Raw genomic sequence first — 14,762 nt, forward strand, 5'->3', positions numbered from 1 at the left:
TTAAATGTAAAGACTAGGATTTCCTAAAATGAAATATCGTTTCTTTAGGTATCTCTATGGTTTTGAGGAATACTGCCGTTCTGCAAATATTCAGTTCAGAACTGTTCACCATCATGAACCAAAAGTAAAAGAGGAAAAAAAAGACTTAGAAGAATCAATGGAAGAGGCTCTAAAAGTAGATCAAGAAATGCCTTTAGTAGAAGTGAAGAGTGAACCTGAGGAAAATATTGATTCAAACAGTGAAAGTGAAAGAGAAGAAATAGAATTAAAATCTCCAAGAGTAAGTAGTTAACATTAGTTTTACCTGCTTTATTTTAAACATTACTTATAATTTTTTATTATGGACATTTTCAGATATACACAAAAAATGGTCCAATTAACCTACTTTATTTTTCAGTATTGAGTTGTGCTTTAGGCAGACTAGTGTGGCTATTTTTTTCTAAACATAGCTCATATTATTTCTTCTAGCTGAGAAAACCATTCCTCCTATTGTTTTCTGTTTATGTCTGTTGAAGTCATTCTCATCTGGGGTCAGTCTCACATATGTACTTCCTTCAAGTCTTGCTAAAAAGTCACCTCACTGAAGCTTATCCTGGTAACGTTATCTAAACTTGTAGCCTACCGCCTCTCTTTGGTATTTGCAATCCCTCTAATGTTGCTCTTTTTATCTGTAACTTACTTTATATTCTTTTTATATTTGTTTCTTTTACCCTGGTCTGCACCAGAATCGTACTGCATGAGGGCAGGGATTAGCGTTTATTCTGTTCATTGACAGGTCCCAGGCATTGCCAATAGTGCTTGATTTACAAGGAAGGACTTACTAAATAGTTGTAGAGTGCATGAATCTCCTCCTTGTAATACTTGTGCCTCCAGCTGGGTGGGATCTTTTCTTTCTCTGTTACCTGCAGCACACTGCACATACATTTCTTGTGGCAGTTTTTTATACTTTGTCTTATTTTCTAGTCACAGGCACACTGCTTTAATCTTCTAACTCCGCTCTTCTTCTCCATTAGTATATAAGTCCTTTGTGGACATTGTTATCCACTATTTTGATTGTTGTCGAATGGTGTCTATGTGGTAGGACTTATCAAATTTTAGAAGGAAAAATTTATCACACTATCAAAGGAGTTCAGTTACTGTTACATCTTATTTTTGAGTGAAATCATATTTAGTGAAAGAGGAGATGAAATTCCTCTTTTTGGTGCTTAGAAACCATTTTTTCAAACTGTCCATTTTAACCCTCATCTAGTAAGTAGAATCTTCTAGTGAATTTAATGAAACATTCAAATGGTTTGTTTCATTTCTTTAATTTTTATTTTTAATTTAAAAGTTTGTGGTAAATACACATAATATACATCATTGATTTTTAAATGTACAGTTCAGTGGCTTAACTATGCTCATATGTTGCGCACTCATCACCACTGTCTATCTCCAGTACCTTTTTCGTCTTGCAAAACTGAAACTAGACATTAAACAGTAACCTCCCATCCCAGCTTGTGGCAGCCACCATTCTACTTTCTGTCTCTATGAATTTGATGACTGTAGGTATCTCTGATATGTGGAATCTTACTGTTTCATCTTTTTTTTTTTTTTTAAGATTTTATTTATTTACTTGACAGAGTAAGATCACAGGTAGGCAGAGAGGCAGGCAGGGAGAGACAGGGAAGCAGGCTCCCTGCTGAGCAGAGATCCTGATGCGGGGTTTGATCCCAGGACCCTGTGATCATTGACCTGAGCCGAAGGCAGAGGCTTAACCCACTGAGCCACCCAGGTGCCCCTGTTTGATCCTTTTTTGACTAGTTTATTTCACTCAGTATGTCTTCCAGGTACAATCCGTGTATGTGTCATAATTTCCTTCCTTTTTAAGACTGAATAATATCCCCCATTACATGTATTTTGGACATACTTTCTTGTTATTAAAGATGTTCCTCATCTTACAAAAAATACCTGCAGAGTACTACATAGTATGGATGTACCATAAATTTACCTTCTTTAAGATTTTCTCCTAAATTTTTTACGATTACAAAAAGTGCTGCAAAAGATACCCTTGTAAAAATCCCTCCTCATTTGTCTGAATATAGGGGGCAGAATCCTAAGAATGGGATTTCTGGGATGCCTGGCTGCTTGAGTCAGAAGAGAATGAGACTTTTTTTTTTTTTTTTTAAGATTTTTATTTATTTATTTGACAGATAGAGAGATCACAAGTAGGCAGAGAGGCAGGCAGAGAGAAGGGGAAGCAGGCTCCCCGCTGAGCAGAGAGTCCGATGCGGGGCTCGATCCCAGGACCCTGAGACCACGACCTGAGCCGAAGGCAGTGGCTCAATCCACTGAGCCACCTAGGCGCCCCAAGAATGAGACTCTTGATCTTGGGGTTGTGAGTTCAATCCCCGTGTTTTGAGATTACTTAAATAAATAAATAAATAAACTTTAAAAATAAAATAAAAGTGGGATTTCTGGGACAAAGGTATATAGGCCTAAAGTCTGATAGATAGCAGTTGTTTTCATTCATTTACCTACAAGTACTTAAAGAACAGCTGCTCTATGCATAGGATATAGAAGTGAAGAAGACAGTCTCCGCCTTCATGGGACTTATATTCTAGTTCTTTGTGATGAGAAAAACACATGTTTTTTCTAACTTTGAAGTTTAAATAGCGCATAGAAACAAGGGGAAACATTTGTTTTACTGAGATATTAATTGTAATGTAGTCTAGTGCTCCTTAAGTTGTTGGCCCCTTTTATGTTCTTACTTTATTCCAGGTAGAGGGGAACTCTGTCAGTGTGAGGAGGTGAACTTGAGGGAGAATTTAGGAGAGAATGAAATGGCTTACCAGTTTCATGGTCAGTTGAGCATGCAGGAGGCTAGATGAAATCTTCTTGGGGGGAGAATAAGTTACTGCTGGCCCAGTGAGCTCTCCAGATACTCATTCAAAGAAATCAGCTCACTTGTTGGCCACTGATGCAGTTTTAGTCCTTCCATTTTAAAAAAATTTATTTTATTTTTATTTTCTTTAGAGAGAGAGAGCAAGAGTACAGGGGTTGAGGAGTAAGCAGAGGGAAAGGGAGAGAGAATCTCAAGCAGGCTCCACACCCAGTGCAGAGTCTGATGCAGGGGCTCAGTCACAACCCTGAGGTCATGACCTGAGCCAAAATCAAGGGTTGGACACCCAACCGACTGAGTCATCCCGGTGCCCCAATTCAGTTCTTTTAAAATGTAGTCACATAGAACGTGATAATGTAAATTTTATTTTAAAAATGGAAAATCAGAGATCACAGAGCTTTTGAAGAGTCATAATTTAGAAGAGTCCATAATTTAGGGGGCCGGTTTATTATTTTTTAAAATTATTGTTAACTTGTGTCATTGATATTTAATTATTTTAGAACTTTCACTAAAGTCAAGAAATACTAAAAATGGGATAAAATAATGCCAAGTGAAATAAATCTACAAGGATAAATAAATACATATATGTGGAATCTAAAAACAAATGAACAAACACTCATGAATACAGAGGGATTAAGAGGCATAAACTAAGAGTTATAAAAATCACAGGAATGAAAAGTATAGCATAGGAAATATAGTCAGTAATATTGCGATGACTGGTGACAGATGGTAACCACACTTATGGTAAGCACTGCATAATGTATATAATCGTCAAATCACTGTGTTGTACACCTGAAATTTATATAACATTGTATGTCAACTATACTTCAATTAAAAAAAATCATTATAGTCAAGAGATAATAAAACTGAGGTAAAATAATGTAGTGGATGAAGGAAATTTTTGTTTTTTCTGTAGTATGTATCCAAGGATCATAGACATGGACAGAATTAAGTAATTTACATGGGTTGAAAGGAAAAGTACACAAGGGTTGATGGATTGTCATTGTCATGTCTCAAGCCAGAGAGACGACTACTCATTGCTGTGAAGGTTTAAGAAAAAGAAGCATTTTCTTCTTTTTCCCCCTTTGTTTGTCATGATAGCTATTTTAAAGCTTTTACCCCTTTCTTACTAGGGACGAAGGAGAATAGCTCGAGATGCACATTCTATTAAAAAAGAAATTGAAGAAGAGAAAACAGAAGACAAATTAAAAGACAATGATACAGAAAATAAGGATGTAGTCGATGACTATGAAACCGCAGAGAAAAAAGAAAATGAACTACTACTGGGGAGAAAAAACACACCAAAGCAAAAGGAGAAGAAAATTAAAAAGCAGGAGGATTCTGATAAAGACTCAGATGAAGAGGAAGAGAAAAGCCAAGAGAGGTACATTATCTTATATTTGTTCTCCAGAAGCACCTGTCTGGGGTACAGCAGCGCTCTGTTCCTGCTTAGAGATTCAGGTTTGAGGGAATGTTTTCTTATTGGGACTTCCATTCCTCTTGTCTAATGAAGGTGAGACACATTGTGAAGATGATGTGTATCGCCTTTCGGAATTGGAGAATATACTGGTCGCACCATTTTAATAGCACTTGTGCCCTAAACAGTGGCCTCAAAGAAGGCTGCGCCACCCAGTCAAAAGAAAGGTCCTGCAGTTGACAGCAGGGAAGGGAGCTGGAGAAAAATGGAGGAAGTGGACAAGAGGAAACAGCGACAGCAAAAATTCCATTTTAAAAAAGGTACAATGTGGGAAAGCTAACAAACACATGGGTGCACAGTACTAGCAGATGTTTCTGTGTGTTAGCTTGATCTAAGACATTTTTCTTTTTCAAGTTATTGTATTGGAATAAGTGGCATGCACCCCTGATTCTAGTTTGGAAAATACATTCCTGCCCCACATCACACCAATAAATTTCAGTTTTTTTAATGTCCATCCTGTTTGCTGTTGAGTGTTGGTATTTTTTTTTTCCCATGTATTATACATGTATGGACTGAACTGACTTAAAGATAACCAAAGATCAGGCAGTCCAGCTAGATTGAAGTAATGTCCGACTGTGTTTAGTTGGCCATTTCTGTGTTGTCAAATGGATTTACTAATTTTTATATGCTACTAAAAAATGAATTTTAATTCAGCAACAACAGCATAACACATGTTCTTGTAACATAAGCTCTTCTCCATAGCTACTTTTCAATTATTACATTATATGATGATAAATTTTCTAGAAATTTGAGTTGTTAAACAAAATGGGGGAAAGGTAGCCTGCTGCATCCAACTAGTGGCTGACACCCAGTTGAAAATTAACCATTGAGAAAATATTTGGAAAATCAGGTAGGAATGATTGGTGAGGGGAAGAGGTAATTTTATGAACCAGTAAAAACAGGTACAAGAGATATCACAATTACGTGTGAATTAGGTTAGTAAATAAACTGCTGTAGTAGGATTAGTTTTAGGAAAGCTGGGAGGAGATAATTGGAGTTGAATATAATGATGTGAGTGTAGTATTTCAGACATTTGGACAATAAATTTAAGCAAAGGTGAACCATTTGAAAAGTAGGGCTTTATTATAGTTTGAAGTTTTGTTAAAAATAAACCTCAAAATACATGTTATATGTACATAATACATAAAACACATAACACATGTAAATACAAAATGTATTTATAGTTGATATGTAAACGGAACAGATACTTATTTTAGAGTTTCACAGACTTGAATATGAAGAACAGTATTCCCTTTTATTAAAGATTGAATAGATAGAAAAACATAGTCTGTATTCTCATTCTTTAACAGGAATCATAGAAACAGGAGATTTTTTTTTAAATCTGTAGAGATTTCTGTTTGAAGTAGTTTCTTAGTATTTTGAAATTACATTATCAGGATATAATTTGGAAGTTGTCCTTCGAGATAAAACATTCCTAGGGCAAATGGGATTGAAAAGCTTCTTCATGTCAGTTCCCCTAGTGGTCCCCAAATTAGTGCCCTGTGTTTGTTACAGCACAGTACCTCCTCTGAAGCATTTATTTATTTATTTATTTATTTATTTTTTTTTTTAAAGATTTTATTTATTTATTTGACAGAGAGAGATCACAAGTAGACAGAGAGGCAGGCGGGGGGACGGGGAAGCAGGCTCCCCGCTGAGCAGAGAGCCCGATGCGGGACTCGATCCCAGGACCCTGAGATCATGACCCGAGCCGAAGGCAGCGGCTTAACCCACTGAGCCACCCAGGTGCCCCTCCTCTGAAGCATTTAAAACTCTTATGACACTAGAAAGATCTTTGGTGCAAATCTCTTTGGAATCCTTATCAGGGTTAATACAGAATGTTTTGTTTGTAAAGATATTTAAAATATTGTTGGACCTCCCATGTCAGTCTCTTTTCTACCTGATTATTTGAAATAATGAAAGGCTGATGAACAGGAGTAAAAACACATAGAAATCAATACAAGATACACAAAGCTTTGTTCTGGTGGTATCTCACAGTTTCAACAAGTGACCTAATATTCAAATATCTATTGTTTCTTTGTTAGGGTAGAGTAACCTTCAAAATGTAAACTAATTTAAAAGGTAATTACTCAGGTAGATAGCCCTTGTTCATTATTCTGCTCACTAAAACAGTTTCGAAGAACCATTCCAAATTGGGTAGAGTAGATTTAAGACAGTTGCAGGAAGTTACAAGCTAGATAATTTTCACATAATAAGGTGGCACTGGAGTATGAATACTAAAGACTTTTTCAAAGGATATGGATCTTCTCTGTTTTATCAAAAGTGATTAATCAGACTCTATATCATCATTAACTGTGATTACTGATTGGCCTTTAAGAAATACAGATTTACTTGTGGTACAGTGCACCTTTACATAATAAGTAAATTCCTAGTAGGTAGTCCATAAAAATCTTCTCCTTCTCCTCCTTCTTCTCCTCCTCCACTGACACGTTATTAAGGTAATACTTAGGTTTTGACTATTCTACATGTTGGATTCTTTTAGCATGTATTAAGTTTGTTCTCCATTAAATTAGTAGCATTATCAATGTTATTAACTTGCCGCAGGGAAGAAACTGAAAGCAAATGTGACTCTGAAGGGGAGGAAGATGAGGAAGACATGGAACCCTGCCTAACAGGAACCAAAGTGAAAGTAAAATATGGTCGAGGGAAAACGCAGAAAATCTATGAAGCCAGTATTAAAAGCACTGAAATTGATGATGGAGAAGTTTTATACTTGGTACATTATTATGGATGGAACGTCAGGTAAGCAAGAAATCTGTGTTCTTACTATTGCAATTTCTTTCCATGGTTAAAAAAGATGTTTAATGTTGTGGACTAAACCAAATGGTACATAGGTATTTATAAAGCACACCTTTTATCTGAATTCTCCAAAACTCTCAACATCCCCACTGCTTTACTAGCTATGTCAGTACTTCCACCCCACCAGGATCCTATCTATGGTTGAATAGGTTGGATTTATTCCTCATTTGCAGTGAGAGAACAGAGAGTATGGGATACCGTAGGGCATCTCAGTAAGAGGGTGTTAGATGAATTAATGAAAGTCTAGGGCACCGCCTCTGGGAACAGCAGTAGCCCAGGATTATGTGGAAACATCCTTTAGGACATGGGCGGGGAGGCAGGCCTGAAGCCCTCAGCAGTGCAGGTGGTTTGTTTATAACATTTATTCAAAATGAAGTTTGTATCAAGCATTGTAATAATTCTAAATAGGTTGATTTAACTAGATGAGGCACCTGAGTGGCTCAGGTCATGATCCAGGGTCCTGGGATCAAGCCCCATGTCAGGCTCCCCACTCATCAAGGAATCTGCTTCTCCCTCTCCCTGTGCCTCTCCATCCTTTGTGCACTCTCCCTCTCTCAAATAAACAAAATCTTAAAAATAAAGATTAGAAAAGACTCAGATTTGAGCTTGTTAGGTAATTTGGAGAGGGTTTAGGGAGTGTGGGCTTTGCTCTGGATTGGACATGGTCAGGAAGTGGTGATAATTCTGGTCATCTTAATAAATCTTATTTAAAAGAAGAGAAGACTAGACCAAGGTTAGTGTTGTAATTGGTAAAGAAGCAGCAAGCCATTCAAGACAAGGATGAAGATCATTTTTGTGGCTTGGACAATGTTCCTTTTTTTCCTGTATTTAGATACTAACTATTACGAAGTCATGTTTTTGTCTTGTTCCATCATGGTCATGGAGCAGACTTGTCTGATGTTGCTCTTCTGTGAAATTGTTGTTCAACAGGACCTGACTAAGTGCTAGATCAGCTCTGTGGCTGATAGTACTAGGCCAGTTTCTGAATGTCAGGGACTACTTTTCTTTCTCTTTTGGAAAGTCTTGTGTTTAATATCCTGCTTCCCCTGTCTTTGCTTGGAGCCAATGTGCTTTAAGGTTTCCCTGCATATTGGAAGTGTGTTATGTGTCAGTTCTCTCACCTCTAAATTGGGGAAGATGAAGTACATATTTTATAGAGATGTGAAAAATAGTGCTTACCACCTGTTTTAATATACAAAGTGTTTAAAACAGTGTGTGTCATATAGTAAATGCTCAATAAATGTTGACTTTTTTTTTAAGGCTTTTTTTGGGGGGGGCAGAGAAAGAGTGAGAGGGGGAGCAGCAGAGGGAGAGGGAGAAACAGGCTCCCCACTGAGCAGGGAGCCCAACGTGGGGCTCCAACCTAGGATCCTGGGATCATGACCTGAGCTGACAGCATATGCTCAAGTGACTGAGCCACCCAGACGTCCCTGTTTTCTACAGTGAGGGAGAGTTAGGTTTCTTTCATTTTGCATCATTTTAAGAATATGGGTTTAATGAATACCATATAAAACTTTAAGAGTTCTCAAACCAGGGACGCCTGGGTGGCTCAGTGGGTTGGGCCTCTGCCTTTGGCTCAGGTCATGGTCTCAGGGTCCTGGGATCGAGCCCCGCATTGGGCTCTCTGCTCAGCAGGGAGCCTGCTTCCCCCTCTCTCTCTGTCTGCTTGTGATCTCTGTCTGTCAAATAAATAAATAAAAATCTTAAAAAAAAAAAAAAAAAGGTTCTCAAACCAGCCCATGCCCTTCACACTTCTGCCAATACTAGGAACAAACTTTTTAAAATTTTTAGAAGAGTTTATTGACTTATTTTAGGGAGAGATCAAGAGCACGAGCAAGGGGAGGACGGAGGGAGAGAGAATCTCAAGCAGACTCCCTCTGAGTTTGGAACCTGGTTGAGGGTGGACTTTGATCTCACAACCCTGAGATCATGACCTGAGCCAAAATCAAGAGTCAGACACTCAGCCGACTGAGCCATCCAGGTGCCCTGAAACTTTTGTAATTAAAAAAAAAATGTTTACTATTGAATGTTTATAGTTGACGTACAATGACATACTAGTTTCAGGCACACAACATGATTCAGCAATTCTATGCAAACTCTTTCGTCCATCTCTGAGATTGTTCTTTTGTATGCATGTATTGTTGAATGAGGGGGGAGCATTTTGTCAGCCCTGAGTCACTGCCTTTGCAGTTGTAGCACAGGATAACCTTCATTTTTCCTCTGCTTCTGTTCAGTTCCTTGCCATCTACTCTTACCCTCTGTGTGAGTCTATTCTTCTGTTCTGCTTTCTAGAATGTCCCCTTTCTAGAATGTCCCCCATCCTTGTGCTTATTTTTTTAATGTTTTACTATGTGACTTTTCTCAACAGTCATTTTATTTCTGCTTACATTCTCCCTAGTTGATTATCTTGTCAACTAGCTACTCACATGGTCTGTGGTTTTTCATTGTCCTTCTGTACTCTTAAAAGCTAGTATCATTCTGGTCTGCTTATTGAAACAGAATCACTGTAGTTCTTAGAGAATCCAGTTGGATTTCTACAACACAGTGGTAGCATGTGCAGCTGTGAGGGAAGTTCTGGTCTGTAGTTGAGAAATTCTGGGATCACCCTTGGTTGACACTATTCATGCTGGAGTACCTACATGACATACTGTGGTGACCAGGCCAGTATGGCCCGGACCCAGTGTACTCTTGATTAGATCTGTGCTTCTTGCTTGTCTAATATGTCCTGTGGAATTTTGGAATTGGGCATTTACTCCTTCGTTAGCCCCGGACCAGACACACAAATAGCCCTCTTACTGCGTTTACCAGACTATATTTGGTTTTACTGTCTGTCTTTCACACCATACTGCAAGTTGCAGAGAGGAAGGACCTTCCTCCTCTTCTCTATTATTCTTTACATATTTCCTCATACAGTGCCTGGGATGCTGGTAGGCCCTCAGTAAATGTCCAAATGAGTGAGTATTTCTAAATGAGGTCAGAATACCTGGAAAAATGAAAATAATTGGGTTAGTCCAGGAAGAGATGGTATTCAAACCGTAGAAGAGATAATCATGGGCCTGAGTCTACCAAAATGTGGATATTGGAACTATGTCCTTACTTTGCCCAGCACCATGGTACCTGGGTTACAAAGCATGAGGATGTTATTCATTAACACAGTGGAGTTCAAAACAAGAACTGCCTGTAGTATTTTTTTGCTTAAATGTTCAGATTTTAGATTTTGATCGAGCTCTATGAATACCTATATGTTTACATAATGGAAGAACTGGTATTTAGTTCTACAAAGTTTAATTTCTTATTTGCCCCTGATTAGTAACTTGGACCATGTTGAAATTTAAAAGTGATGTTAATATTTTGGAAAAAGGTATAGGGGAAATGAGTTTTCAATTTGAGCTAAACAGATAAACTTGGATAAAGGAAATGAAATATCTCTATAAAAATTTTCAGAGTTTAGGGCAGCTGGGTGCTTAGATGGTTGGGCGACTGCCTTCGCCTCAGGTCATAATCCTGGAGTCCCAGGATTGAGTCCTGAGTTGGGCTCCCTGCTCAGCGGGAAGTCTGCTTCTCCCTCTGACCTCCCCCCCTCATGCTCTCTCTCTCCCAAATAGATAAATAAATAAAATCTTAAAATTTTTTTTTCCAGAATTTTAGAGGTGACATAGTTCAGAATAAAATTTCCCTAGAAATACTGGAGGCTATAGAGTTCTGAGAGGAAAAGAGAGTTGACAAGGACTTTATAAATAAACCTGGAACTGATCATATTACAAATGGGAATTCACCTGATTTCTCTTTGCATTATTCAGTCAATAGAGTGAACGGCAGTATAGCACATGCGTATTGCATTAAGCTCAGATATGTGGGAAACAAAAATACAGTTGTGGAAAAGAAGAGCAGTTCAGTTGTGAATCTGTAGAGTTTGCCCACCTAGCTCTTCCTCTGACCTTGTTTACCCTAAGACATTCTCTTGCCTTCAGCGGTTGGTGGCGAGTCAACAAAGCACCCAGCACAAGCTGGCACACGTTACAAGCAAGCCAGCCCCTGTGCTCTTCACGTTTCTGCCAACACCAGAACCAGACTCTTTAGTTTTCTCACTGTTGTATTATTTGGCGCATACATTCAAATAAGGTATTGTGAAGTTTTAATTTTTTTCTTTGTTTTAAGGTATGATGAATGGGTGAAGGCTGACAGGATAATCTGGCCTTTAGACAAAGGTGGACCAAAGAAAAAACAGAAGAAAAAAGCAAAAGTATGTATATAGAGTCATATCCTTTATGATAAATATAGGTATTATTTATATTGTACTGTTTTCTATAAATCTTGTTTTCTCATTGTGATAATCATCTTGATTCTTTTAAGGTAGTTGTGATTTTCTCTCTTAAAACCCAGAACCTAAAAGAACAAAAATGTAAACACATTATCACACTGTTTCAGGAAAGATAAAAACCAGGGACCCCTTAGGGTATAGGCTTCAAACTCAAATGTCTATAGGGGCTATACAGAAAAAGGGTAAAGCAGGGTTGATAGTGACAAAAAAGAGGACATTTTCCTCACCAAGGGAGGGTGGAACTCACCAGTCTCCTGTGGGAGGTAGACTCAGGGTTGCCAGATTTTAGGATTTTTTTAAGTCACTGTCTTGAAAGCTAATACGAGATTTTAAAACACATACCTACTGGCTAGTTGTACTTAAAACCACACCCTCGATTTTCAGCCTTTGCTGTAGAGATTCACCTAGTGTTTTGTTTGTTTAATGGGGATATCTTTCTGGTGCTCAGGGAGAAGTAAGGAATGAGGCGAGGAAAGTGCTGAGTAGTTGTGCATCTAATGCATGGACTCTGGCTTTCACAATGCAGTGTTGCAAACTGTAGACTATCATATTCATATAAATACAAACTGTGTTAGAAAACAACTTGCTTTTAATGTTTCTATAAGCACAAATTAAGAGTTGACATATAAAATATGTAACCTTTTTGAGTTATGGTCCTCCTTGGAGAAATAGAATGTTTATTTTTTCTAAGGCACTGGCCTTTTTCATACATTTTGTTGTTGTTACCCAGAATAAAGAAGACAGCGAAAAGGATGAAAAGAGGGATGAGGAGAGGCAGAAGTCAAAACGTGGACGACCTCCTTTAAAATCTACACTTTCATCGAACATGCCGTATGGTTTGTCTAAGACTCCAAACAGTGAAGGAAAATCAGGTACCAGAAGTGCTCGCAGCAATATGCCAGACAGCTCACCTCTGTCAAATGGAATGGAAGGTGCTCGATTTTGAGGATCGTTGATTTAAAAAAATCAATAATATAAATAATAAAACTTAACTTGTGTGTGAGATTCATAGAAAGTCATCTAAGTTTTTAATCTCATATAATTTACACTACAAAATTTGACTTGAAGAAAATCTTTATTTTAGTATATCATGTTTATTTAAAATTTAGTGGTTTTATTTTAATTTGGGAATACTTATCAGTATTGTAGGAATATTCTAATTTTATTTCATTTTATTTTTTTAAAAGATTTATTTATTTGACAGAGACAGAGAGAGAAGGAATACAAGGAGTGGGGAATGGGAGAGGGAGAGGGAGAGGGAGAAGCAGGCTTCCTGCTGAGCAGGGAGCCCAACGCGGGGCTCCATCCCAGGACTCTGGGATCATGACCCGAGCCGAAGGAAGATACTTAACAACTGAGCCACCCAGGTGCCCCAGAATATTCTATTTTAAAAGAAGATGGGTTGACAAGTCATGCATCCTACTCTGTGCTGCACTGTCTTTCAGACGTGCACCAGTGTTTCTCATAACTCAGTGCTGTTCACCTAGGATATTTCAACAAAGCTGAGACCAAAGTTTTCAAAAAGCACAAACTAATGCAATATAGGCATTTTGTGATGAGTATAGGTGAATATATTCTATTTTGTTTTTAACTTTACCCTCACTTTTCTTCCTTTGTGTGCTTTCCCATGTAATTTAAAATGTTAAATAGTGGTCTTATATAAAATTTTCCCTCCCTTCAAGAAAAAAGGTATTCTGAACTTCAAGATTGCCATTTGATCATACAGTGTTTGTGTGTAAAATAGAGAAGGATATGATCATACCTCCTTACTGCCATCTGCTGGGAAGTTGTCATAATACACAAATGCTAGATACCCACAAAGTGTAAGGTGTCCTTAGATAGCATGCTCTTGTGCAGTGTAGAAACTACAAAACTATAAACATAGTAGTCTTAGTCTTGCTCAACTCCTAGATGTAACTTCTTTTTTTTTTTTTTTAAAGATTTTATTTATTTATTTGACAGAGAGATCACAAGTAGGCAGAGAGGCAGAGAGGGGGGGGGGGAAGCAGGCTCCCTGCTGAGCAGAGAGCCCGATGCGGGACTCGATCCCAGGACCCTGAGATCATGACCTGAGCCGAAGGCAGAGGCGTAACCCACTGAGCCACCCAGGCGCCCTAGATGTAACTTCTTTTAACATGAGAACAAATGGATTCTAAATTTCGAATATGATAAAATCACAAAACCTTATACCTTTTCACTTAAAAAAATACGTTTAGGTTTGCCTTTTTGAACTTGTTTATAATATGACCACCATGTGGGCAGAATTTTTATGTTTTGTAGTTCCTTACAGCCTAATTTATTATTTTAAAAAATAATTTATTATAAAATAAATATATTTTATAGCTCCTTACAGCCCTAATTTATTACTTAAAAATATTCTTTAACTTAATGAGAATGATTTCTTTTGCAAGAAGGTAGCTTGACTAGGGGCACCTGGGTGGCTCAGTTAGTTAAGTGTCTGCCTTCGGCTCAGGTCATGATCCCAGGGTCCTGGGATCCAGCCCTGTGTTGGGCTCTGCTCAGCAGGGAGCCTACTTCTTCCTCTGCCTGCTGCTTGTGCTTTCTAGCTCTTTCTCTCTCTCTAATAAATAAATAAAATCTTAAAAAAAAAGTTTGCTTGCCTATACTTTTATGTCTTTTAATCAGAAGAACATCTAAATTTTTGGGAATTCAAATTGCTCATTTTGTACATCTCCTCTTTTCAGAATTAGGTTACATAATTCTTTCTAGGGACACAAAATGCCCATCACATTTATTAATCAGTACCTATTAGATCTCAGATCAAACCACTTAATGTATTAACTTAATCTAATTTCAGTACTAGTCCTTTGATTTTTCTTTTTCTTTTTTTTAATTTAACATTTATTTATTTATTTTAGAGAGTCAGCACAGGGGTGAGGGGCAGAGGGAGAGAGAGAATCCTAAGCAGAATCCCTGCTGAGTGTTGAGCCCGATGTGGGGCTCAGTCTCACAACCCCCAGATCATGATCTGAGCCAAAACCAAGAGTGGCATGCTCAACCAACTAAGCCACTCAGGTGCCCCAGTCTTTTGATTATTCTAAGGATTAACATAGCCTAAACATGATACTAGTGAAAAATGCAAAATAGTTCTTTTATAGAATTGAGATAGTAATATTTTCAGTGTGTTGTATTTTTTACATGGAGTTTAATTTGAAGTACCTCCGTTTAGGGCACAAATAATTGTATGACCAGAAATTTTTACAGGGATGTACTCAGAGATACATGATTAAGAGTTTTGTTTGGGT

General features: G+C 37.8%; 1 protein-coding gene across 2 annotated transcripts in view; it reads left to right on the forward strand.

The window, feature by feature from the left end:
* The window catches only part of ARID4A (AT-rich interaction domain 4A), a 64,945-nt gene that overhangs the window by 37,353 nt on the left and 12,830 nt on the right, over positions 1–14,762 (forward strand). Inside the window, exons 15-19 of one of the 2 annotated variants that reach the window (XM_080809651.1) lie at positions 49–280; positions 4,012–4,262; positions 6,921–7,118; positions 11,334–11,418; positions 12,227–12,428. In XM_080809651.1, coding sequence (XP_080665777.1) covers positions 49–280; positions 4,012–4,262; positions 6,921–7,118; positions 11,334–11,418; positions 12,227–12,428 — 968 coding nt within the window. The remainder of the gene's footprint in view (positions 1–48; positions 281–4,011; positions 4,263–6,920; positions 7,119–11,333; positions 11,419–12,226; positions 12,429–14,762) is intronic. The other variant, XM_080809652.1, reaches the window with a different exon arrangement.

This window comes from Martes martes (genome assembly GCF_963455335.1).
Source record: "Martes martes genome assembly, chromosome: 7".
Lineage (NCBI taxonomy): Eukaryota > Metazoa > Chordata > Mammalia > Carnivora > Mustelidae > Martes > Martes martes.